The sequence below is a fragment of the Cebidichthys violaceus genome, unplaced genomic scaffold, assembly GCF_023349555.1.
Source record: "Cebidichthys violaceus isolate CVI_PGR_0920_01 unplaced genomic scaffold, fCebVio1.0.p SCAF_9, whole genome shotgun sequence".
NCBI lineage: Eukaryota > Metazoa > Chordata > Actinopteri > Perciformes > Stichaeidae > Cebidichthys > Cebidichthys violaceus.
Genome location: NW_027176975.1, coordinates 12,577,694 through 12,603,204, shown reverse-complemented (window position 1 = coordinate 12,603,204; position 25,511 = coordinate 12,577,694). Strand labels below are relative to the sequence as shown.

General features: G+C 40.9%; 2 protein-coding genes across 3 annotated transcripts; one reads left to right on the top strand and one right to left on the bottom strand.

Annotated features, from left to right (window-relative positions):
* Positions 1-7,698: 7,698 nt before the first annotated feature.
* On the top strand, positions 7,699-14,373 carry anapc5 (anaphase promoting complex subunit 5). Its single transcript, XM_068703966.1, has 17 exons — positions 7,699-8,210; positions 8,300-8,379; positions 8,500-8,609; positions 8,735-8,978; positions 9,220-9,286; positions 9,453-9,554; positions 9,659-9,849; positions 9,953-10,034; positions 10,167-10,259; positions 10,971-11,152; positions 11,400-11,535; positions 11,683-11,757; positions 12,354-12,475; positions 12,564-12,671; positions 12,885-13,032; positions 13,145-13,307; positions 13,408-14,373. Exons 1-17 carry the CDS (start codon positions 8,013-8,015, stop codon positions 13,626-13,628), a joined length of 2,322 nt encoding a protein of 773 aa, XP_068560067.1. The 5' UTR covers positions 7,699-8,012; the 3' UTR covers positions 13,629-14,373.
* A 2,225-nt stretch (positions 14,374-16,598) lies between these two features.
* ggt1a (gamma-glutamyltransferase 1a) lies at positions 16,599-22,363 on the bottom strand. 2 transcript variants are annotated; one of them, XM_068703705.1, is made up of 13 exons: positions 22,215-22,363; positions 21,857-22,033; positions 21,619-21,749; positions 21,452-21,541; positions 20,874-21,066; positions 20,250-20,410; positions 19,933-20,082; positions 19,339-19,475; positions 18,868-19,055; positions 18,638-18,765; positions 18,099-18,211; positions 17,890-18,003; positions 16,599-16,745 (listed from the first exon to the last, which is right to left on the bottom strand). In XM_068703705.1, the coding sequence occupies exons 1-13, from the start codon at positions 22,361-22,363 to the stop codon at positions 16,599-16,601; spliced, it is 1,878 nt and encodes a 625-aa protein (XP_068559806.1). The 2 variants fall into 2 exon arrangements, with proteins under 2 accessions (XP_068559806.1, XP_068559807.1); XM_068703706.1 differs by lacking the exons at positions 19,339-19,475; positions 19,933-20,082; positions 20,250-20,410; ... (3 more) ...; positions 21,857-22,033; positions 22,215-22,363 and having other exon boundaries at positions 18,045-18,211; positions 18,868-19,043.
* Between the last annotated feature and the right edge of the window lie 3,148 nt (positions 22,364-25,511).

The window sequence follows — 25,511 nt, the reverse complement described above, 5'->3', positions numbered from 1 at the left end:
AATGACAATTTAAACCAGCCAAGATGTAAAACATTTCTCTACCTCTCATATGCCATGAATTGCAGTAATGAAATGTAATATTCACTCTGGAGTTTGCGGAATATATTTTTAACTTGCTCTCCTCAATGTGTTATTAATGTACAGATGAAATACCCTCAAGGAATCATAGAGGGCATGACCATATCTTAGACGAGAAAAGGAGGAGAGAGAGAGAAAGTTGCAATAAAATCCAAGTAAATCCCTCTGATACCATTTGGCAGACGGTTGCTTGATATACCTCAGGCTGGATATTAAAAATCTCAGATGGGCTGTCCAACTGACAACTTAATCCATTTAGAGACACTGAGTAAGCAGCGGGAAGCTGAGTCAGGGTCAGTGTACACAGAGGTCTGTCGTTTCTCACACGAGGCACAATAAGTTTATCTCTGATAATCTATTCCACACGCTGAAGAGTCAAAGCAAAACAACAGAGAGGCAGGAGAAAAATGCAATCATCCCATTTTGATATCATGATGATTAAAAGGTGTCACAACATGAAAGCCCACTCAGACTGAGTCTACTTGTACTTGAAAAGAAGGAGCATGTGGTATATGCCATTTTCAAGAAAAGAAAGCCTGTAAAGACATCACTGTCTTGATGTGAGACTACTGTACTTTATGAGAAATCCTTGGATTGCAAAGAGTAGCATAAATGACCTTTTGAAAACCGTGCTGTTCAATATGTTAATTAATAAGGCCCTGATCCAAGGCAGAGCAAGATTGGCCGGGGCCAAAGCGGTGTTACTGACTTTCTATTAATATCCGCAGGAAAATGGAGGACGAGTTTTAGTCTAAAGGGAATATACAGAAAGGTGGTTTAGATAACAGTCGGCATCTTCTTTAGAAACAGACATGATGTTAATGAATAGAGAAAAGTAGGTTGTAAAGTAAGTAAGTTCCAGCCATTAGAGAAAATATAAAACTACGTGTGCCCTCACAATGTCTCAATATAGCTTTGTCAATAGTACTTACTTTGTAGTTAAAAGGTGATATATAGCTACGCTGTTCATAGTTTGACACTGATCTGCTACTGGGCTTATGTATTACTGTATATACTGTAGATATGAATGACATTCAGTTAAGAGCTTAAATAAATGTTCTAATGAGCACATTTCAGCAACAAGGAAATATAAAGCACTTTACATAAAACATCAAAAGACAAACTGAAAAAGAAATACAGTACAAAACATTTAAATTCAATTAAATCCAAGAGAATAGAAAGTAAAAAAACAAGCTCAATTAGATTAATACTAGTATAAAATACAAGAATACTGTATAATACAAACAGAAGAGTCCTCAGCCTTGATATAAAAGAAGTGATACTTGTTCCAGACGACCTGAGAGGTCTGGATAGTTCATGATATAGCAGAATATAAGAAATGTGTTTTGGCCCTAAACCATTCAGAGCTTGTATTTTAAAATCAATTCTTTGACCGACAGAAACCCATGAAGACTTCAGAACTGGAGTGATGTAATCCACTTTTTTTGTCATGGTCAAAGTTTGTTTCCTGTTTTAGTTTGAAAGTCAGGACAAATGGTCTTGTCCTGTTTCTCTTCCTGCCTTTGTTTATTGATTGATCTGTGTGATTGTCTGCCCCGCTCTTATGAGTTCCACCTGTCCCTCGTTATCTCCCTCCTTTCCTTGTGTATTTAGTCTGTAGTTCACCTGTAATCTGCCTGCTGTTCCTGCCTGCTTTTTGCACTCTTGGCTTGAAAGCTTTTTACTTAATTAAAGGATTTTCTTTATATCTGAGCGTCTGAATATGCTGCATATGTCTTGCATGTGTTGCTCCCTGCATCTCGACACTCTTGGTCTTAGTGAGGACTTGAGCAGCAGCGTTATGAATCAGCTGCAGCTGTCTAATCCCATTTTTTTTGGGAGACCTGTAAAGACACCATTACAGAAGTCGAATCTAGTGTTCTGTTTTATCTTTGTTTAATTGAAGAAAATTCTGACACAAGCAATTGTTTGTTCAATGCACATACTCAATGCTCGTATTGGAGCACATACTCAATGCTCGTATTGGAGCACATACTCAATGCTCGTATTGGAGCACATACTCAATGCTCGTATTGGAGCACATACTCAATGCTCGTATTGGAACATAGTCCCCAGGTGATTATACAAATGTGTGGGTCATCTGTATGATTGTTGTAACTTATTTAGTTAAAATTTCCATGATCTGAGTCAGTAGAGGGTTAGATGTTAAACAGAAGAGGTTCCTGAATGGAGACTTGGGGAACTCTGCATGTTATTAGACAAAGTAGTCACTGTCCTATAGGTATGATTAAAAAAAGGTGAAGTACTGTACCATAAAGTCCCACCCAGTATCCCAGTCTGTCTAGTCATATGTTATGGTATGACTATAATTCACTGTCTAAACACTGTCTGTGTTTAGGTGTATGTCATTGAAGACTTGAACACCAGCGGTCTCCGAGCTATGGCTGAAAACCTGATTGGAAGGCATCAACTCAGTTTTTTAGTGTCAATAAGTTGTTAGGCTGTTGAAAAACAGCTTTTTCAGTAATTTTACTAAAAAACTGAGGTTTTGGCCTATAATTGTTCATTAGTGACACATCTCAATTGTTCTAAGAGTGGCTTGATGACTGCAGTTTTTAGAGCCTGTGGAACGATGCCGAAGAGATGTTCACAATTTGTAAAAGAGCTGAGGTCATGCAATTTTGAAACATGTTTTTTAAAAAGCCTGTTGGTAGAAAATCAAGGCAGCAGGAAGAGGACTTCCGATGTTGTATAATGTCCTCCAGGTTTTTATGGTTGATCAAATAAAATTGTGTCATGATATTTGATTTGATTTTAGGTGGATACAATGCATACCCTATACTTGATATGGAGGTAATGATTGATTGCGTGCTTTTCAGTGAAAGAGGCAAATTCATTGCAGGCCTTAGAAAGTCAGCGGGCAATGACACAGAAGGGTTTGTTAGCCTGTCAACAGTAGCAAACAAGGAATGTGCATTATTATTGTTTTGGCGATGATATCAGAGAAGAAGGACCTCCTCACATTTCTTAGCTACAAATTATAAATACAAACTTTCTCTTTATAGATTTCATAATAAATATTAAGTTAAGCTTTTCTATTCTTACTTTGAATAGATATGTTTTCCTGTGATGGTTACTACAATTTGAGGTTTAAGACATTTTCAGCCATAGATTATTATTGTTGAGAGCAAATCATTGTGGGCAACGTTGTGAATACATTTTGGATAAAATAACTTTAAAATGCTAAAATCAAAATCTTGAGCATAAATAAAGCAGCACACAACTATTTGTGTAACGATATAGTGGAGTAAACAGAGAACGTCTCCTGTGTGTGTTGTTATCCGAGCTTCTCTTGGCTTAGTTTATGTGGTTGATCCAGCCGTGCATGCTTTTCAGTCCCTGTGTGCCTACATGCCCCAAATGGCTGCCGCTCTGCACTGTGCTTACAAGGGCATTATCACAGAAGGTTAACACTTTAAGATCTGTCAGCACAGTTGCCATTGTTTGCACTGGTCACGCTGTTAGCACCATTAGCTGCTAGCTGCAGACTCATCCGCCGCCATGTCAAGAGCCATGTGGAGGCAATCCCTCAATCAAAGATATGCTCTGAATTTCAAACAATGCACTTTGATGGGTAACTTTGGTATTTTTCAACCTGGACCCTATGTTGCTTTTACTACTGGGAACAGCATTTTTTTGTGAAAGATTCCAGAGTTACCCTTTAATATTGGGATTTGTTATGGGCATAGTTCAGTGAAACTCTATGATGTCAACATTTTAGCTGGATGGATGGATTTACGTCATAGCAAACAGTTTCTTTTGTCATTGGTCACGAACCTAGAAGCTAACAAATAACACACAAGACACGACACACAAGTTTATTTGAGCTGATCCTTTGAATAACAAGTCCTACAAACTGTGCAGTCATAAAGTTGGTAATGTTAGCTTACAGTGACTCATGTATTGACAGAGGAATTTACAGTCAATTTATTTAAGTTTTTCAAAGAAATCAGCTCTGACAGGTGTTATTGTGCACCATCTAACTTCACCTCACCCAGAGAGAGAGAGAGAGAGAGAGAGAGAGAGAGAGAGAGAGAGAGGGGTGGATGATAGTGGGTGTACAGGGGGCCACTTTGTTTGCACTGTCTCTTATCCCTCTCAAACCTGTTCCTGATGAAATCAATTTTGAACCACACTGTATGACCTGCTAGTTCAATACTGCCATCTTCTGGATAAAGTTGCCTATTGTACTGTAAGAGTCATCTTCTCCCAAAACAACCTGTTCATGTTCCCAGCCTGTCCAATAATGATGCTTAATTTTCCCCAACCCGAAACCAATAACAAACACATTATTGATACAGACAATTTAAAGTAAGACTTATGAAGACATATTTGTTTCCTGTTAAACTCACAATACAACAGTTAGTGAGATCATGTTGACTCCTGATAGATACACATTATTCATGTAAATGACATCAAGTCAGGAATCTACGTTTCCTTATATATACAGTTGTGGTCAAAAGTTTACATACACTTGTAAAGAACATAATGTCATGGCTCTCTTGAGTTTCCCCGTTATTTCTACCACTCTGATTTTTCTCTGATAGAGTGATTGGAACAGATACTTCTTTGTCACAAAAAACATTCATGAAGTTTGGTTCTTTCATGACTTTATTATGGGTTAACAGAAAAAGTGATCAAATCTGCTGGGTCAAAAATATACATACAGCAGTGCTAATATTTGGTTACATGTCCCTTGGCCATTTTCACTTTAATTAGGCGCTTTTGGTAGCCATCCACAAGCTTCTGGCAAGCTTCTCGTTGAATCTTTGACCACTCCTCTTGACAGAATTGGTGCAGTTCAGTTAAATTTGATGGCTTTCTGACATGGACTTGTTTCTTCAGCATTGTCCACATGTTCTCAATGGGATTTAAGTCAGGACTTTGGGAAGGCCATTCTAAAACCCTAATTCTAGCCTGATTTAGCCATTCCATTACCACTTTTGATGTGTGTTTGGGGTCATTGTCCTGTTGGAACACCCAACTGCGCCCAAGACCCAACCTTCGGGCTGATGATTTTAGGTTATCCTGAAGAATTTGAAGGTAATCCTCCTTCTTCATTATCCCATTTACTCTCTGTAAAGCACCAGTTCCATTGGCAGCAAAACAGCATAATACTACCACCACCGTGCTTGACGGTAGGCATGGTGTTCTTGGGGTTAAAGGCCTCACCTTTTCTCCTCCAAACATCTTGCTGGGCATTGTGGCCAAACAGCTCGATTTTTGTTTCGTCTGACCACAGAACTTTCCTCCAGAAGGTCTTATCTTTGTCCATGTGATCAGCAGCAAACTTCAGTCGAGCCTTAAGGTGCCGCTTTTGGAGCAAGGGCTTCCTTCTTGCACGGCAGCCTCTCAGTCCATGGAGATGCAAAACACGCTTGACTGTGGACACTGACACCTGTGTTCCAGCAGCTTCTAATTCTTGGCAGATCTGCTTTTTGGTGGTTCTCGGTTGACTCTTCACCCTCCTGACCAATTTTCTCTCAGCAGCAGGTGATAGCTTGCGTTTTCTTCCTGATCGTGGCAGTGACAAAACAGTGCCATGCACTTTACACTTACAAACAATTGTTTGCACTGTTGCTCTTGGGACCTGCAGCTGCTTTGAAATGACTCCAAGTGACTTTCCTGACTTGTTCAAGTCAATGATTCGCTTTTTCAGATCCATGCTGAGCTCCTTTGACTTTCCCATTGTAGCGTTTGTGGGCGTTTGTATCGAATGAGCCCTATTTAAATGGCCTCAGAGAAGTCACCAGCTGTAGTCACTCATAATCACTCACAAGAAGTTAAGAGGCCATGCTATGAAGCTCATTTCATTGACACAACTTTCTAAGTCACCAAAATTGCTAATTCATGTTGCTGTATGTATATTTTTGACCCAGCAGATTTTGTCACTTTTTCTGTTAACCCATAATAAAGTCATGAAAGAACCAAACTTCATGAATGTTTTTTGTGACAAAGAAGTATCTGTTCCAATCACTCTATCAGAGAAAAATCAGAGTTGTAGAAATAACTGGAAACTCAAGAGAGCCATGACATTATGTTCTTTACAAGTGTATGTAAACTTTTGACCACAACTGTATATATATATATATATATATATATATATATATATATATATATATATATATATAATGATGCATTTAATGATTTTTTCCATTCTCCAAAACAAGCTGACAGACATGATCCTGACATTATCTGACAATGCTTTTCCCTTTGAGCTATTATGAATCAATGTTTTCAGCCCCTGAGAGTAAATCAGCCACAAAGTGTTTTCTCTCCACCCACAGCTTGGTAACATGTCAGTCCAGGACATTCTCATCAGTTACCTGGGAAACCCTGTCTGGAAGAACTTCATATAACCGATACAGCACAACATATGAGATGTTATTGTGAAACGCAGTGGAGATAAATAGGTTGAAATAAACTATAAAACTGGCGAGCTTCAGGGTTCAATTTTCATTAGGTAAACCACTGGTGAAAATGTCTTTATTTACTGTAAAATCAAACAAAAACATCCAGATATTGTCAGGTGATTTGTAGTTATTCACATGTTTACCTCAACAGATGTGCCTGACACATATTTTGGATGTTATAGTATCCTGTTAGTGACCCAAAGTAAGTACAGTCTATGGAAGAAACACCCTGAGCTCTCTCTGGCCGAGATCCTGCTCTGATGTCCCCAGGACTGTGAGCCATCTGCCAAATAAGACACTGCCCTCTCTGGTGGTCATAATGTGTAACTTCACCACAGGCTAACATAAAATAGCTCCATTCACTGGAAGTATTACTTATTGTGTCTACCTCAAGGGGTCTATCTCATGGATGTATTTGTCTCACCTTGACGCTGCTGGAGATAACGGTTGGCATGAGTATCTTTAAATAACGAGAACGTTCTGCCCTCTTGTGACAACGACCACAGATATATGACGAGGGATGAACACACGGGGAAATCGCGTCAACAACAACCTTGTTGTGTCAACGAGGTTGACACAAACTATTAGTTTTGGTAAAAAAAAAATTAAAAAACTCTTTTCAAATATGGAGTTTTAGTTACACATTGTGACTGTTGGTTACATCCAAAAGCTCTTCTCACATATGTATTTTTTATATTATGCTGTCTATGCTTCTGGCATCCAGCGAATATAAAGTGTCAAGTTATTCAAAACTAGATGGATAGCTAGATAGATAGATAGATAGATAGATAGATAGATAGATAGATAGGTTTAATTTTAAAAAGTTACGCATTGTGACCACTGAAGAGCAATTAAGATTTAGGATTGTATCATAGACTGTATGAACTCCACTTCTGCACGGTTACCACAGCTGCCATGGTCAAGGCAGAAATAATAGTGTAACCACTTCCGGTGAAGACTTTCAAACTAAATGTGTATTAACTGTGAGTGACCGTGGGTATGGTGAGCTCAAATCCGACTGTATCGACTTATAAAAGCAGAAAATCGGCACTTTAACACGTGTATTGCTATCGTTATTTCCATCTCTTTGTTATTGTTGTCCCAAACCAAAGACTGTAGCTTGAAACCTGAAAATAAAGTTTAATGAAAAAAGTACCGCCTCTTTATGACGTGTTTTTAAGGGGACAGAAGGAGGGCGGTTTGAAAGCAAAGAGGCAATTTCTGTCATCATGTTTAAAATAAACCAAAGTAACTGACAAGACAAAAGTGAGCGTTCGCTGTCAGTAAGATATCGTATCTGCAAATTATCCGACGCTACTTGTTTTTGTAGTATTGACATCTTTTAGGAGTTTTATCTAAAGAAACTTGATACGCTAGCTTACGTGCTAGCTAGCTAACGTTACTGCTGGATGAGTTTGACTTTTATTTCCACTAAATGTTGACTCAGTGTACCACAGAAGTGGATTCTTTCTTCGCCGTAGCATAACACTAGCTGTCAAAATGGCGAGTGTGCATGAGAGTTTATATTTCAACCCCATGATGACGAACGGAGTGGTCCATGCTAACGTCTTTGGTATCAAAGACTGGGTGACTCCGTATAAAATATCTGTCCTGGCGCTTCTGTACGACATGACTGCGTCCAAAATCACACTGCCAGAGAGAAGACGACTGAACAAACTCATCCTACCCTTGCAGCAGGTTAGTTTTATTAATGTCGCTATCTTGTAAACGTGGTGTTGTAGCAGCTGTTTCAGAGTTGTATCTCCTGTCTCATGTGTGGTTATCAGGGTCCAGACCTGACTCTTGGCCAATTCCTGAAGACTGTGGAGGAATGTTGCCCTCAGACTGCATATGCTGTCAAACTCAGGTAAGCTTTGCGATGACATCTACTGACATAATAACAAAGGTCCCAGAGAGAACAATATCGCAATAGTGTTAAAATATTGGCATGTCTAGTTGTTGAGGCCATTGTTTTTGCTTTTCAAAGGCTGCATGAAATGGCAGACGGAGAGCTCAAAGACATGGAGTACTTCTTTTCCACTCTTCCCACTCCATTCACTGCTTTTGATTCTGAGGCTTATAAAACCAGTGTTGTAGGTGAGTAGTACACAAGATTTGAAATGCTCTTAAAGTAGGATTTGAACTCCTGAAATGTCTTATTCGTGAAGAAGACTAGCATTAAGCTATGTGTCGTCTCATTTATGTTTGTTTGATTGTTTTAGGGCTTTTTATGAGGCACATGCTTCTGGCATACAACAAGCTGTCTTTCAGTCAGGTCTACAAGTTGTACAAGTCCCTGCAGCACTACTACCACAGTCACTACGCCAAGCCTACCGATGGGCAGCTGAGTTTGCCAGCGCTGGTCTCTATCGACTCCGACATGGACCTCACCAGCACTGAGGATACTGTAGGTGACAGAATAGACCGAGAGGAGTTGGACACCCCACTTCATGAGTCAGAGCTTCGGTTAGTGATGCTGTTACAGGATCAAATCATTTGGGTTGTTGAAACATATTTTACTTTCAAGGGACAAAACCTGAGTGTTTCAACCTCACCTTGAAAGTTTGTTTTCATTGTCTGCACCTACTACTTTTATTAAATAGTTTAGTTACTTTGTGTACACTAAACATTTAAACCATGGAACGACTTTTGTGTTGATGTTAATGCAACAAGGGCGATCTTGTGTGTTATTTTGGCTCCGCTCTAGAAATGACAACACTCCAAGCAGAGGTCCCCTGTCACAGAAACAAGCAGAGTACTTTCTTGCAAGACAGGTGAGTTTTTAAATCAAGGAACTGTATTGAATTGCGTTAACGCCATCTTGTTCAAACCAGCAGATTTGACACTAAAGGTAAATCAAATTAACCAAATGCATCCTGTGTCAAACATAGATGTGCTTTTGGGGCTTTTACGGTTATTGAAAACCTCTTTTTGCTGCAGGCATATCTTCTGAAGAACGATGAGAACAAAGCTCTAAAGCCTGCTGCACTGCAGGAAGAGCTCAACAACATGCTGAAATTTAACCCGGATTTTGCTGAGGCGGTGAGCTCCATCCACTTAACTTTCCCTACAATATTAACAAGTCTGCCAGAGGGGGAGGATATCTTTTTCATTAGATTTGTGGGGTTTTTTTCCTCTCTCATCAGCATTATTTAAACTACCTGAACAACATGAGAGTCCAGGACATCTTCCTCTCAGCCCATAGTCTCTTACATTATTTTGACCGCCTCATCTTGTCTGGAAATGAGGGAAAGAGCAACGGGGATGAGGGCTACGGCCGAAGTCTCCGCTACGCCGCTCTCAACCTGGCAAGCCTGCACTGTCGCTTTGGCCACTAGTGAGTATTATGGTGTCTGAGCAGATGGGACAAGTTTCTACTTACGAGTATCCGTATATATCATGGCTTACATTATAGCTGTTCTCACTTTTTTTCCCCTCAGTCAGCAGGCTGATCTGGCTCTACAGGAAGCTATCCGCATCGCCCAGGAGTCCAATGATCATGTGTGCTTGCAGCACTGTTTGGTAAAATACTTTTTTCTACTCTTATAATTAATTTAATGTCGCTGTTTTATGGTGATCGGTGGTTCGTCATGTCTGAATTTATTATGAGTGTGCTTTAGATTTTTCTGCCCATCTCTTTGTGCCCTACATCAGAGTTGGCTCTACACGCTGGAACAAATGAAGGGATCTGACAGCACTGTGTTAACTGAGGATTCAGTGAAAATGGCTGCCCATTTCTGCCTGCCAGTGAGTGCAACATGAAATAAGAATGCATATTTTAAAGTGGCTATAGCTGTTTTATTTTTTTCGTTATTTTTTAATTGCCTTGGTTCACTTTTTACAACAGTTTCCGTTTGCCAAACTCCTAATACAAAATGCTGCAATCTTAAGTTTGGCCTCAAAACTGCACAAAGCAAGCAAAATCTAAATATCTCTTTTTCCCTCTCCTAAGTTATCAAGTGTGTTGCAATGCTTACCTGTATACATTTTGAATGAGCAGAAATGCTTGAAAATACCTGATTCAGTGAACTGTACTCTTAGTAATTAGCATTATGCTAATATGAGGCAGCTGCTTTCTGAGGACCAATCATGTGATTCAATGTTTTGCACTTTGGCTGTAAGGACCACATTTTCACTTTAAAGTAGATAATTTAACAATCGAGTAGGAGTGTTGTACATCGAAACTCTGATGTCAAAACTGAGCTAATGCAAACAGGAACCACTGTAACAGTGGTGTCCTTTATGTAACCATACAATATGTACAGCTGGGCTACAGTGGGCATTAGATAAAGAAGTCTGTTGCACCTCGCATTAGAAAATGAAAAGAAAGGTTTAAAATGAAAACCCAGCTTGCCACACATGCATAAAAACAACATGTAGTGCATAATTGTACATAGCTAAACCTGATCTTTGACATGTGCGATGCACCTCACTGATTGATAATCCTCCCTGCTGTAGTACTTGGCATCTCTGGGCATTCAGTCGTTGGTCCAGCAGGGGGCAACACAAGGTAAGACGGCCCACAAACTGATGGACGCACTGAAGGACACGGACATCCTGCACTGGAAGCACAGTCTGTCGGAGCTGATCGAGATCAGCTTGGCTCAGACTACGTCCATATGGAGGATGTACGGCAAAAGGTCAGGCTCTTCAGCTCGCCACCCCAACACATAGCTGTCAGTTGTGTTCACTGTTACTGACAATAGGCCGCACGCCAGCACACAACCTTCTCCTCATTCTTATTAAATCATCTCTGCAAAACACAGTCTAATGGGCAAAAATCATGAAAAACCACAAGTTTAGGTGTGAAAATAAATCACTCAAATCTGCATGACCAGCATTTTTTCTCTCTAAGTCCTTTACAGTATGTGCCCGTGTCTTGTGCAGCACCATGGCTCTGCAGCAAGCCCAGCTGCTTCTCAACATGAGCAGTCTGGAGCCAGTCAACTTTGGGGTCCAGCAGAACAACACAGAGGCGTTCGCTGTGGCTCTGTGCCACCTGGCCGAGCTGCACGCCGAGCAGGTAATACATTTAAATTGATCTCGTCCGTCTGCTTCCTGCCCCGCTGCTGCGTAACCCATTAGTCAGTTGACCCACTATTGTGCAAAGGTAATAAACATCGATGAAGTCTACAGAGTTCAACACGTATATTGTTTGCTTTTGTTGCAGGGCCGGTACTTTGCCGTTTCAGAGATTCTCCAGCATCTAAAAGAACAGTTTCCTCCTCACTCACAGCATGCTAAGGTTCGTTCTATCAATAATTTACAAATGTAGTACCTTTAAAGTTACTGTGAGGAACGTTGAAATGGTTATGAAACAGTGTCACTTTAATACTGATGCCTCTATGTGACCTATATAAGTAAACAAGATCATCATGATTGCAATTAGCTAATACCTCGTTTAGTTATGTAGTATAACAACCTGAACTGGAGATTTGCTGGTTTTAAAAGTGAAATGTTGTAATAAGCACTTTTCACAGAAGCCCTTTTGACATGTCACTTCAGGGTAAACACAGGAATAACTAATAATATTAATTATGGCCCCGTTCCATTAAGGTGGGCCAGGTTTTGTGAATGCTTGCTCACTGGGATGGCTGTGACACACTCAATAGAATGGCACCGTTATGCATTGTATCAGTTGCAACTGTGTTTACCTTGCTATGTCAAAATGGCTGCTGTAAAACAGGCTTACATGCTAAAATATATATATTTATACATACATATATTTGACTGGGTTTTGAGGGGGAGACTTGTTTTCTGTGATGCATGATATGAGCATTCTTCATGATAGGAAATATTCAACAAGTAATTGTTTTTTGTGAACCTATTTCTCCGAATCAGCTCTGGATGCTGTGTGATCTGAAAATCCAGTTTGAAAGACACATGAACGAAGGGAAGTACCATTTGGCAGAGCCATTAGTGACAGCGATCTCTGCCTTAAACAAAACAGAAGGTCTCTACAGGTAACGTCATCGCACTTCTGATCTTAACAATGGTTGTCTCACACATGTTTAATTTGTGTTGGACCTGTAACATAATGTTTGCTGATAGGAAAGCTCAAGTTCTGAAGGCTCTCAACCGGAGCACTGAGGCATACAACATCTTACAGCGGCTGCAGGTGCACTGTGAGAAGACTAAATGTACCGAGGTGGTCATCAGGTAGATAGACACTTAATTATTTCTGATACCTTGATTATTTCTTTCCTAGATTGTAGAGTCAACTCACCTAAACTCCTAATTTTTTTTTCTTTGTGGAATTTAATTGACTCACCTATTTTAGGGCTCCCATAAATATTTAATGTCATCAGGGGATCGTTGTGAGCCACCGTTTCTTTTCTGGTCTACATCACTGCCTGTTTATGTCTCATACAGAGTTATGCTTTCTACCGCTGAGCTCCACTGGGAGTCGTCTGGCTTCTCCACAGCTCTTCCTCTCCTCCTGCAGGCCTTGGCTCTGGCTAGACAGCACCACCTACAGTCCCTGGCTTCAGAGACCATCCTCCACCTGGCCTTCACTCAGGTCAATTACTCAAACACTGCTACGGCTGTCATACATGCAAATCCCCAAAGCCTTTTTTTTGCAGTATGGCTCGTGGTTTCTTTACTGTTTTAGTTTTCTCTCCTTTCTGCAGCTGATGTTGGGGGTTCCTGAGCACGCTCTGAGTGTTCTGCATGAAGCCATTGAGCCTGTTCTGGCCCATGGATCAGTCATGGACAAGGGCCGAGCCTTGCTGCTAACTGCCCGCTGTCAGATGGCAGTGGCTGGGTTCAGGCCAAACGGACAAGGGCAAGCAGGTAACAACCTCTATAACCCACCCCCCACTCACACACACCGCCCACCACCGCACACTGAACCCTAGCTATTTACACACTGCTGTTCATTGTCTCCCTGCAGATTTGCATTTGGCTGTTTTGGCTGTTGATACGCTAAATGAGGCGGCAGCATATTTCTCTAAGCTGAACTGTAAGGAGCGGCTGCGGGACGTCCACTACCTGCAGGCTCAGCTCCATCGTTCTCTGGGACAAACCTCGCAGTGCAACAAAAGTGCCATGCTCTTCCGACTGCTGGACCAGGAGCTGCAATCGCCAGCACCACCGGTCTCCATGCGACTCTAACTGCTCCCTGTCAAACAACACACTAGAGTAATCTTGGCTTCTGGAAAGGACTCTGCCGAGTTGAGTCACTGCGGTTTACCACTAGATGGGGACGAAGATCTTTCCTGCTCTGTCGGCACTCAAATATTTCATTTGTAAATATTTAAGCAATGTGGAACTCTGCACGCAATGCCTGGCTAATATTTAGAGAGGATAATGAAGGTAGTCATAAAGAAGGCTGTGTAACGGGTAGAGCAACAATAGATCAGTTGTCTCTTCACTTGGGATCGGGTACAGATTCAAATGATGGCGTGATGACGAACGGAACATGTTGTTCATTACTTCAACCACAGCAACAGTCCAGGTTTGTCAGACAGACATAACATGCCTTCTAACAGCGCGGTAGAAATGTCGAAGGTTTATCAGGAGCTGTCACAGCCGTGCTGATTTAGCCTCCACCTTTTGATGAATGAGGGTAATATCACAGTTAGCTACAAGATGAATGTTTCAGTTGGCTGGATGATTCACATTTCGCCAGAAGAATACAGATGAAGCTGGAATCCGGAGGAGGAAATCATGCTCACATTTATAATGTAATAGCGCTCGTGATGACATAACACCAGATACTGTATCTGTATTGCACTTACGTCTGACACGGTTTGAGAGAACGATTTCTGGCTGACATTACATTTAGGTGTCTTGACGGGCATGTAAACCATCACTCACTGCACTTCTTTTTGGAAAATAAACAACTTGTTTCATCTTATTTTGTTTTTGGTTAATCCCACACAAGTGTAGGAATAATGGTGTGGGAAGCGTATGGGATCTGCTGTGGGAACATCTCTATGGTAAAGTTTAGTAATGGGTTCAGTTGTATTTAAAGTTGTACATGTGTTCTTGCACAACCATATCTAAGGTGGGGTTTCTGACTGCATCCCTCGGGACCTGTGGTGACAGAACATTTCTCTCTGTTTACCGTCTGTGCAGGAAGTTAAAATACCATGTTTGTCTTTGTGTCAGTTACAGCGTAAACAAATTACAGTTGTGCATAGTAAAAGCAGGCCTGTTTTCAATGTAAATATCCCGCAGAGTTACGTAATGCATCCAGCGCTCACAAATGAGGTCTTTTCACTGTTGCTTGTTGTGATGTTGCTTCAGGCACTGGACAATATAATACCTGTTTTTACATGTGTCTCTTGATTACAACTAACATTGTGAGGGCCAGTTCACAGGATCGGTTCAGGAGTGTAGTTTGTAAAAGGAGTGCATGTCAACATAGTTTCTGCTTTTACCCAAAGAGTCTTTATGTTGAGGGTATAATTTGCTGAAATGGGATCCAAACCACTAATTGTTGTCCATCGAGTTGCACTAAACCTTTAAAGCAAAAGGCATAATTTGACGCTGCTGGTTACAAAGTGCTTTTGATGCAGCAGAAAACTCTTTGGTTTTTGCCAAAGGAAACTGGTACTTTGTTTTTCATTTTCTCAAAGGGCACACATGAGTGGAGATATTTACTGAATACTGATTGAAACTCACTGGACATTGAAAGTAAAACAGGGTCGGTCCCGAGTCCTGCTCACGTTTTGTTTACCTCCTTTTACCGTAATTGAACCTCAGTATAAAAAAAAAAACTTTATTCATTACCTCAACAAATGTGTTATGTTTTTGGTTTGCTTTGTTTACTTGTCAACAGAATTACGGAAAAACTACTTGCCTGATTTCATGAAACTTTGTGAAACCGTGTAGCATGGGTCAAGGAAGAACCCATTACATTTCGGAGCAAATCTGAATCATGGAGCGGATACATATATATATTTTTCCCTTTCTGCGCAGGCCCTTCCAATTGTGTACGTTTTAGTGCTGAAACAGTGCGCTGATAAATAAGTCGATACAAAGAATTATGCAACAAATTTTATAATTGAAAATTTTTTGAATCAGTCAAAAATGCCAAACATTCACTGTGCCAGCTGCTTTTCTGTTTTTACTGGATGTGCCCTGGATTAAATGTATTAATATGTTATTTCCACAATACATGAGTTTCAGTATAAACACTAAATAACAAAATCTGACCAGCCACAAACTAAAAGAAAAGATAGTATATAGTGATTTCATGCCTAATATTCCAGTAACAGAAATACCCACAGGGTCTGTGTGGTCAAATATAACATCTTTGTTCAAAATGTTTAATAACAAGCATGGCAACAAACATGGCACAAGAACAATGCATGTTTAGAAAAATATATCTGCAAATGTATTTTTCAGATTACACTATACATTAACTTAACCTCTACTCGATATTAAACATTTACAATTCAAGAGTAATAGTTTCACTATAGAGTCGCGGTAGAAAACAGCACGTGCAGTTTCCTCTAAATGTTCGTTTCAGGATCAACTTACACCAGGAGAAAGATTTGGGTAGAAACAGGCAAACATTCTGAGGTGTCCTTATTTTTTAATTGTTTCATGGGTCTAGTTTTTAATTGATGGTTTGTCACCAGTTTGACAATAAAATAGATGAAAGTACTACATGGACAACCTACAACCACACGGATTCTTACCTGAAAATGCATAGTGATCAAACTTTTCTTATTTGCCTAATTATTGATGCTTACTTTATTGTTGAATACCATGTCATACATAAAATAGGTCTATCGTATAAAGAAGATTGTGTTTTGGGTGTTCCCAAAACGTCACCAGTACACAATGGTGATGAAACAGGAGTCAAACTAGGTACAACCTCTTATTTTACTTCCAAACTCAAATGATGCCCAAAAAGATAAAAAGTAATGCTGAATAATGGAGTCTGAGTAAAAGAGGTTTTGGTCATTTCCCATGTTTGTGTAAAAGTAAGTGGTGGCTGTGTTTCCATAGCTTAAACACTGCTTCTTCTGAGTCTTTAGTGCAGGCACCTTTTTGTATTGTGGCTCTATCCGAGTGTCTTTGAGGAGACTGTCCAGACTGAGGGGAGCAGAGAAGGTCCTGAAGTCACGGTCAGTATCCTGCTGGATAGCCACCTTTCCTGGGGTCGGACTCTGCACAGAGACGCTCTCCCTGCCGCACCACCGCTTGGACCACGGAGTCTGGAGTCGGCAGCAGCTGTGTTACATGGTTCTTCTGGACCAGACCCTCCAGAACACTCTGCCATGGTATAACCATTACACATACACAAACATATATAGAGTCTTTTGCAGGAGGTTATGGTTTTACTGGTCCATGATAGAGGTCAATACATTCTAGCCATTAATAATGCATTTCTGATTGTTTTCTAATGTCGGCTATGTGCCACAAGTCTGTGCAATTATTTCCTACCTTTCTGGCAGCCAGCACACTATGAAAATCAACTTGCATGAATCTGAAACTTGGTTGATATGGGTAATCTATCAAAGAAAACACTTAATCTTTTTTATTCTTTCTAATTATTGGTTGTCATACTAGCAGCATGACTAAAACTGTACAGACATTCATGGTGCCGAGAGGATGTATCCTGATGACTTTGCTGATTCTCTTACATTTCATATAGCGGCAACAAAAGATGGAGATTTGTGTTTTTTAGTCAAATATCTAAACAGCTATTGGAAGGGTTGTCATTACATTTAGTATGGATATGTCGTCCCATTTAAACTTTTGCAAAAAATGTTGCTTTAAATTTCATTTTGAATGGTGCTGACCAATCAAAAATGCTGCTCAAAGTTCAGTGTATGAAAAAAAAGAACTAAAAAAGAAGCATCAGTATTGCATTAACTGAGTAATGTGGGCTCTGTATTTCTTCCTTCCTTTTGAGAATACTATGTTTTAGATGCAAAGTGCATCAATACAAATGTATTATTAACAGCTTAGTTGTTGAAGCGAGGGTTTTTTTAAAAGAGGAGTATCTGATTTGTATCGGCTGATTTTCAAGGTTGCGGTATCTCTATCATGTCAGACATGGAAAAGTGGTATGAAAAATCCCTCGTAATAATCCAGATGAGAGTTGGGATTGCTCTTTGTTGTTACTTCTAGAATCCTGAATACAATCTGAGAAACTAAGACAAATAAATACCTATTAAGTGAAAGTATTATTCTCTCAAGTTTCAAGTCTGCAAGTTTATTTTTGACATGAATTGAAATGAATGGTTGCCTGTGCCGTAGGAAATCAATCAAAAATAAACACATGGTATGCTTTTTAAAAATTGCAGTCTTGTAGTCAAATGAGTAGCCTGTGTAATGACTCTTTAACAGCTGTTAAGCCATTCCATATGTTCCAAATGTTGTTTTGCATCATATGTCTCAATGGGTGACCCACCTTTTCAAAGCCCTGCTCCACTACTGTCATATTTGGGTTGAGCTGATTGTGAACTCGCGGCTCTGTCACAGCTTTCTTTAGGTCATAGTTGAAGAACAAGGAGTTCAGGATGACCTGTGTCAGGCAGAAAAAAATTGACATTTAGTTTCAAATACCTGACTGTGTGGGCCGCCGGGTGGAGATGACATCTGTGAATGAATCGGACTTACTAAGGCGGTGGCTGTGGTAATTTTTGTGCCCCCAGATGCTCCTACAACCATTTTCACTTTGTTGTCTTTGTCAAAGATGATAGTAGGACACATGGAAGACAGAGGCCTCTTGCCTGCAACAGATAAACAGAATGTGGCTGCGACTGCTTGATTGATAAATGTTTACTTTTTTCCTTGTGGTTTGATAGTCCACGTGCAGAATTTGCACAGCTAAAAACTGCCACGTTAATTTGACACATTTTTCAAATATGATTGTAAACAAAGAACTGCAGTGAGTCACAGTGAGAGGATGCTGTTAGTGAGCTACAGCTATCAGAGTTCCTGACAATGACAAATGCAGGAACAAGTGAAAGGATGGTGTAAGCATCACCTCTGCATCCTCCTCACTAGAGGGAGGGTCATCCTCTTTTGTCATTGTGGAAACAAGGGGTTTAATTTCGAAAAACATTGCTATCCATCAACACAGACATGTGTCCAAAAGTCATAACCGAAACTGGGGGTTGTAGTAATACAACTGTGATAACTCAGTCCAGCCACACCTGGTTGAATGAAATTGTTCGGTGAAGGAGGGATTCCAAACCCGTTGGTCATGTACGGAGAGCTGAAGTCGTCCATTTCATCGTTAAAAATTATTCCAGTTGATCGAGACATGACTTTGGAACCAAAGCTGGGGAAATAAAACAGCTTTTTAATGAGTGATCAATAATCAACAATAATCTGCCTGACAGGCAGGTTCAGTAAATGTTTGTCTGAGAGTTTGACTTCTTACTATAAATTTATGGTGCTGGTGGCTGCCACGGCGCTTCCATCCTCAGCTATGACTGACAGGTGAGCCGTCCCGTGGTTGTCTGGGACAAAGTAGTCCGGCTCGTAGTAGCTGTCTGGGTGGGTTGTGTCATCTGTAATTTTACTCCTTATGCCATCAGCAAAGTAGTCTGAAGTCATGTTTAGAATGAGCTGAGGGGAGCAAAACAAGTCAGTCCCAGAGGAGAAGCTCATCACGTGAAAATTACAAATGGTAAACAATAGCTTAGCACTCTTCCTGGCCTTTGTAACAATACAGCAAACACTATCTTAATCTTCTCAAATCAGGACTAAATAAAGGCACAAGGGATTTCACACCCGCACCTATAGAATTGCCCAGTGGCTAGCAAGAGACAGCTGTGATCATACGGAGTATACAGTGAAGTTAGAAAGCTCTAAAGAAAATGATTGACGTGTAATAATAATAACGTCTTACATCGGTAATATTGAGATAACGTGGGTCCCCGAGTCTGCTCCTCTTGGCATAAGCAAAACGGAAAGCCTCTACGATTCGATGGTACGTCAGAGTCTTTTTTTCTGCTGTAGAAACACTTGTGCCGGTGAAGTTGTACCCTGCAAAACATCCACAGGAAAAACATGTCTGCACTGTGTGAAGAATCACATTGTCTTTGTCTAATCAGGTAATGAATCTTCTCCATCATTGTGCTAAACACCCGTTTCAGTCGGTGGCAGGTCATTAAACTATGAATTCTCTATTCAAATAGCAACACAAATCCTTTCAGCCATATGAATATGGCACCATGTTCCTCCAGATTCATTTATGAACACATTAAATCTTATCCCTCATTTGAAATTAATGATGCCACTTTTTGTTTAAAGCATGACTAAAGATTCTCGGCCTGAACAGATGGGGTGTTGATGGTGAATTAAATTTGGCAAGCAGAACTGAGTCGCATCTCTGTTTCCTGCTTCCAAAACAGGCGGAGAAACAATCCAGGGACGACCTGGGGAAACCTGACATCCTTTCTTCCACATGGCTTCACAACAAGCACTTGGCCAGGCTGCTCACCATCCACTATGTTCAGTATGAGTGCCAGTACAGGGCCACTGGAGGGGGCGTCTGGGACATGCATGGTGTATTCCCCAACGTTCAGCTTCAGAGGGTTCTCATTCAGCACAGGTTGGTACTCCAACAAATCATCCAGGGAGATAATGCCTCCTGCAACGGGCACAGTAGTGTGAATTTAAAATGAGGAATAATGCTCAAATTAATGATTTAAGTCTTAGAAGAATTAATAAATAGTTGGAGTTCTGTAGTGTGTAGTTTGGTTATTAGTGTATTCACAATTTTTTAATACAATAATGAACAATAACACAACATAAGACCTGCCGCCTGGATGTCCTCAACGATGCTTTGTGCCATAGAGCCGTTATAAAACACATCAGGCCCCTCTTCTGCTATTCTTTGGTAAGTGTCGGCCAGCCTTGGAAATCTAACAATATCGTTTTCCCTCAGTATGTTTTTTTGAGAATCACAAAACACCTCACTGGAAGATAATAAAGAAAAAGTAGGAAACCAGTTAAATTGTTGAGGTGTTTGAACCTGTAGAAAATTAAAGCCACTACTAGTACATGGTAGTCCATTGAATTGGAAGCTACCATGGATGTTTTAAGAGAGGTGGATACGAAACTGCGAATCAACTTTGCTGCCAATTTGCTCCTGTGGCCGCTCACAGTACTGCAGCTAAAACATCCCCTGCGGCTCTGAAAGTAATTTTCACTCAAATGAATGGCAGCCATCTTGGAGTCCAGTATCCAGTTCTTGTAATACATCCATTGTAGCTGTAGCCGGGACAATGTTAGCTTAAAGAAAATAAGTGTATTGCCCAAAATATCTAACTATTCCTTTTACGTTGTCAGCATACATTATTGTACAACAATATATTCAGTCATTAGAAAAAGCAGCAGAGTTAGTGAAGCCACAAATCAGTTTAAACTCTTCACCCTTACCACATGTTGGCATCTCCTTGAATAGAATCTTTGCTCCTGGAGATGGCATGAGCCAAAGCTTTTCCTATAGGAAAGCCATCTCGAGCCAAAGCAATGCTGGGCTCAAACAGGTCCTTCCATGGCAGCCTGCCATGCCTCTTGTGGGCCATCTCGTAACCACGGATCTCCCCGGGAATGGCTATGGACAATCCACCTGTCATGTAGAAACAGCAGAGCCACAATTTTGAAATTCACAAGCTCTTTCCTTCTGGTCCCTGTCTGACTGTAGGATCAGCGTACTAAGAGACAACAAAACATCTATAGATCCAGTGTTCTGCACATACAGATTTTTGTGTTCTTTTATTGTTATGTAACCAGCAGCAGACACAAGGAGAAGATATAGCAAAGTTGTTAACATTCTAGAGGAGCTGGATGGGTGGATTTGGGACTAGAATATTTATCATCTCTAAATCCCTCTCTAGCTCTGATACAACATTAGAGTGGAGTTGCAGTAGCTGCAACATCTTTACAGAACACAGTTAATCTTTTTCTCCTCTGTACCTGGGAAATACTCTAGCAGCTCAAGGCTAGTAGGCTACCTGTACGAGAAAGCTTGGTGTTGTTGCCAAACATGTCCTCAGTGGCGTTCATGGGCGCCGTCTCCCTCGCATCGATGGTTTCCACCTTCCCTGTTCAGCATAAAATGAGGACAAATTGCAGATTATGTTTTTGCTCAGTTATCATCCATTGAGAAGTTGTAACTCACCTGTGGAAGCGTCATAGATGACAAAGAAGAGCCCTCCTCCGATGCCCATGCTGTGAGCGTTCAAAAGGCCGACACATAGCAAGGCAGCAATAGAAGCGTCCACGGCTGAACCGTTTTTCTTCAAAATGTCCCTGAAAAGACCAGAATACACTTGGTAGAAGCTGTCACTCATATATTCACATGCAGGAAACAGAGCATACAACTGTTTGTCACATTTGGAAAACAAACGTCTTCTTACCTCCCCACTTCTGAACACTTTCCAGCATCAGCAGCCACAGCAGCCTTTGAGTAGAAGTGGTCCAAGGGGGGAGGCGTGTTTTTTTTCCCCAAGCCCATGAACACCCCCAGGAACAGGCTCACTGCAGCCACCAGAAGGACCACCAGACCAGCAATCAGGGACTTCCCAACCATTTTCCTGCCCAGGAAAATCAGCACACCTCACAGTCAGATAGAATCCTTCAGCTCAGAAACAAGTGTCCTCTCCTCCAAGCATCACCTAGCCTTTTCAGGGCCAAATCTTAACACAAATAACAATGTGAAAAAGGTGCATCATATTATTTTTTCGGTCAAGGAGGGAGAGCAGGAGGGTCACTCACCGTTGGTGTATTGCACAGATAGATAGAAAATATCGGACAAAAAGGAGGCAGAAGAAGGGAGTTGGCCATTCCGCTGACTCTGTGTGTGTCAGCGTGTTGACACGGTGTTTATTATGACCGGCTTCACTCATTGGTGATGATGTGAACATGACGCGTCATCTTAGCTCAGGTGTCACACTGGATAATAAGCATGTGCTTTATTTGTACATGTTTTCAAAAGTTACAGGCAAAAAAATAGACTTATACTCTCAAAATGGCGCCGCAAATTGCAGTCTAAGTGTTGCGCTCTCTAGTACCTTTTCTGTTTTTGTATGTTTATTCAGTTTTCTCTGGTTACATTTACCAGAGGGAAAAATTTTAACATTTGACATGGGCTGTGGTCCAATAGTCTTTTTTTGCTTAGGAAAGTTCCTGAGTTAAATGACCTGGAAGTGTCCGAGTGGCAGCCATGATAAGAGCTGGTCAATTTCTCTAAATGCTAAGGAAAGGTGCTTCAATGCTTCTTTTCTTATCTCTTTCAGCCAACTGTACACCCTTTACAAAAGAAAAGGACTTACAACATTTAAGCGACGCACCATTCTGCCATCAACAACATCCGCCATTGCGGTTTAATTGTACGTTATGGATAAATTGAAAACATCCTTCTTAGGAGGTGTGATTTTGTCTAAAACAGGTGTCCTTTCTTCAATTGAACAGCAAAGAGTTTGTCACAGGGGTCACATTACATTCATTTTTTTTAAATGATAGATGCCTTCCTTTCCTCACTTTGGAGTGAAACTCTTTTGAGTTTTTCTTTGTAGTCCTCTATAACCTTCCATTTCACGCTGATTTCAATCTGGCAGTCTATGCCAAAGTGAAGGTGAGAGTGATCTGTTTACAGTTTCTAGCAGCATTCATCCCTGACTCAAGGCTCTGTTTCATTGGCTCAGCCGGCAGCGTTGCCATGCTCAGTAGCCGTGTCACAGTCCATTTGGCTTATTCTGCAGGCGTCCTCTGAGCGTTTGAGAAGCCTGAGCCTGAGCCCAGAAGCGCAGGTCCAAGCCGACATTATCGGTGACAGGAACTTCCAAACAGCAAATACCCGTCTGTGGTACCTCACCTAATCCTGCGTGCACTCCTGTTTCTGGGCCACTCTGATAAAGCACTGTCAAAGGAGCCTGTGGACTGCTGCTGCTGCTGTGATTGTGTCTAAATCTAATCACTATTATCCGGTTCTGGATCTTCCAGGTTCCCAGCCGCTCCAAAGAGGGGAATTTATTTAATGGACAGAGCTGATTTATAGCGGAAGATGACAATTACATATCTGTTTGTTGCAGATCACAAAAGCCTTCCTTCAGTCTTTGTGTGTACGTCTACAGAATGGCGTACATATTTGTTATATGAAATATCAGCTGGAGCTTGTTCATATTTTTATCCCTCAGCTAGAAGCATATTTCATTTTGACTTTTCTGCTAGGGATACAGTCTCACCCACCAGGTCTCCCTCCAGGTGTTTTCACACAATAAAGGGGAAGGCTTGTCTGTGCCTATATACTTGGCAGTAAATCAAATCACACACTGCTGTTGTTCCTCTGTGACAGGTGAAAGGCAGCCTGCAGAAACACTTAAAGCAGAGCGATGGCCACAACTGAAAAGGGGGTGATGTCATGTGTTTTTATGGGTGTCTGCAGTCCTTTAATGATACAAAGTCATAGACAGGCTCTGTTGTGTGTGCTGCACCTACTTTGCGGTTCATGGTCAGTTAGTTTAACCCCAAAACTAAGGGGACACCCCTATTGCAATGTTTTGCTGCTCACAGTTGCTCTTCATGATTTGTATATCTCACTGCTCTTTGTTGTTACTTTATAACCTTTCACTTAATTGGTTTTAGAACATCTTGCCAAAAGAATGCAGTCGAATCTTAGCCAGCTTGCTAACCTTAGCACATTTACAGATTAATGTGTGTTCTGGTTTTAAATAAAGAAAATGATTTATCTGTTCTGGGCTTCTGTAGAAACACAAAGAGACATATTTTTTAAAGAATGGTCAAAATTTAAGCAGCAGAAGCCGAGATATTCTGACTTGAGTCCGTAGTTTGGGTCAAGCTCCTAAAAACTAGGATCATACATTTCCCACAATGCAACCCAATGTATTTCATGAGCCTCCTAAATGACCACATCTTTCAAAGCTCCAGTTTTTAACACAAGTTTTCTGTTAAAGTCTCAAGCCCAAGCTGAGATAACCCTAATGACATCATCTGGGCTGTTTTTCTCCCTCCAGAGCCACAGAGGATATTATACAGCTGTTTGTACAGACTGAGTATACCTCTTTAATCATCACACAACCCTTTCGGACTCTTCCAAATCTTGCGCCTTAGAGGATCCCAGATGGGGAGCATTGCTCTGTCCGGTTGTTGTAGCACTCAGACACTGGATTCTCACTGTGCTTTAATAGCATTGATTAACACCAACCTAAACAAAAATGTCACACAATAAATGTCCCTTCACAATCTAACAACATAAGAGCAAGAAAGACAGTTCTATCTAGCATGTGTTTTAAAAATGAGTTATTTAATCAGCATTGCTTCGAGAGTCAACATTCTGACAAAACAAATTAATAGTATGGTGGTGATTCATTAAATTAAGGGTGCCAGACAATCATAATTACAACAGGAAAATATACACCAGGCAGGGTCCAGGGAGGGTACTGTGAGGCAGCCAGGGGAAAGCTTAATAAGAGAGCATCAACCCCCCCCCCCCCCCCCCCCCCCCCCCCCCCCCCCCCCCCCCGCTCCACTCAACAAGTGTACACATGTCATAGAAAATAAGGTCAAATCAAGATCAAAGTCCTTCAAGCCACAATGATGGGACCTACAGCAGGGTGCATATTAAGTTCTCCCACCAATGACCCTTTAGTCATTCACATGACAGAAACACACTCTGGGACATGGATGTAGTTCAAATAATGACAGTGGCTTAGCGGAGTTGACAAGTGCAAACAGGATTTGACAGCTTGTGCAATGGCTAAGGGACAACAGGATTGCCAAAGGAGAAATTCATATTTGTACTGGGCCAATGACAAAGTACATATTATTGGGCAACTGGATGAATAAGAAACAAGCTGGAACTTTAGTGTCTTAATTTCTTGTCATCTGGAGGACTTCAGCATGGTTTATCTGATTGTGCATGGTTGTCTAAGCCATAACAACACTGACATCTTTTTTTTTTTTTTTTGTCCTCCCTTGTAGCTGATCGTAGCAGAGTGTAATTTCAAGCATTGGAAGAGAGATGCGTAGCTGGCATCTGATTGGTTGAACGCT

What these genes read in the sequence shown, in the direction of transcription:
- anapc5 (XM_068703966.1), top strand. Translation starts at nt 8,013, where the DNA reads ATGGCGAGTGTGCATGAGAGTTTATATTTCAACCCCATGATGACGAAC. An exon ending in TGTACCGAGGTGGTCATCAG is followed by an intron (nt 12,672 to 12,884) that starts GTAGATAGACAC and finishes TGTCTCATACAG; the next exon opens with AGTTATGCTTTCTACCGCTG. An exon ending in TCCACCTGGCCTTCACTCAG is followed by an intron (nt 13,033 to 13,144) that starts GTCAATTACTCA and finishes TCCTTTCTGCAG; the next exon opens with CTGATGTTGGGGGTTCCTGA.
- ggt1a (XM_068703705.1), bottom strand. Translation starts at nt 22,363, where the DNA reads ATGTTCACATCATCACCAATGAGTGAAGCCGGTCATAATAAACACCGT. An exon ending in TTACCACAGCCACCGCCTTA is followed by an intron (nt 18,004 to 18,098) that starts GTAAGTCCGATT and finishes TGCCTGACACAG; the next exon opens with GTCATCCTGAACTCCTTGTT. An exon ending in TGGAGCAGGGCTTTGAAAAG is followed by an intron (nt 16,746 to 17,889) that starts GTGGGTCACCCA and finishes ATACCATGGCAG; the next exon opens with AGTGTTCTGGAGGGTCTGGT.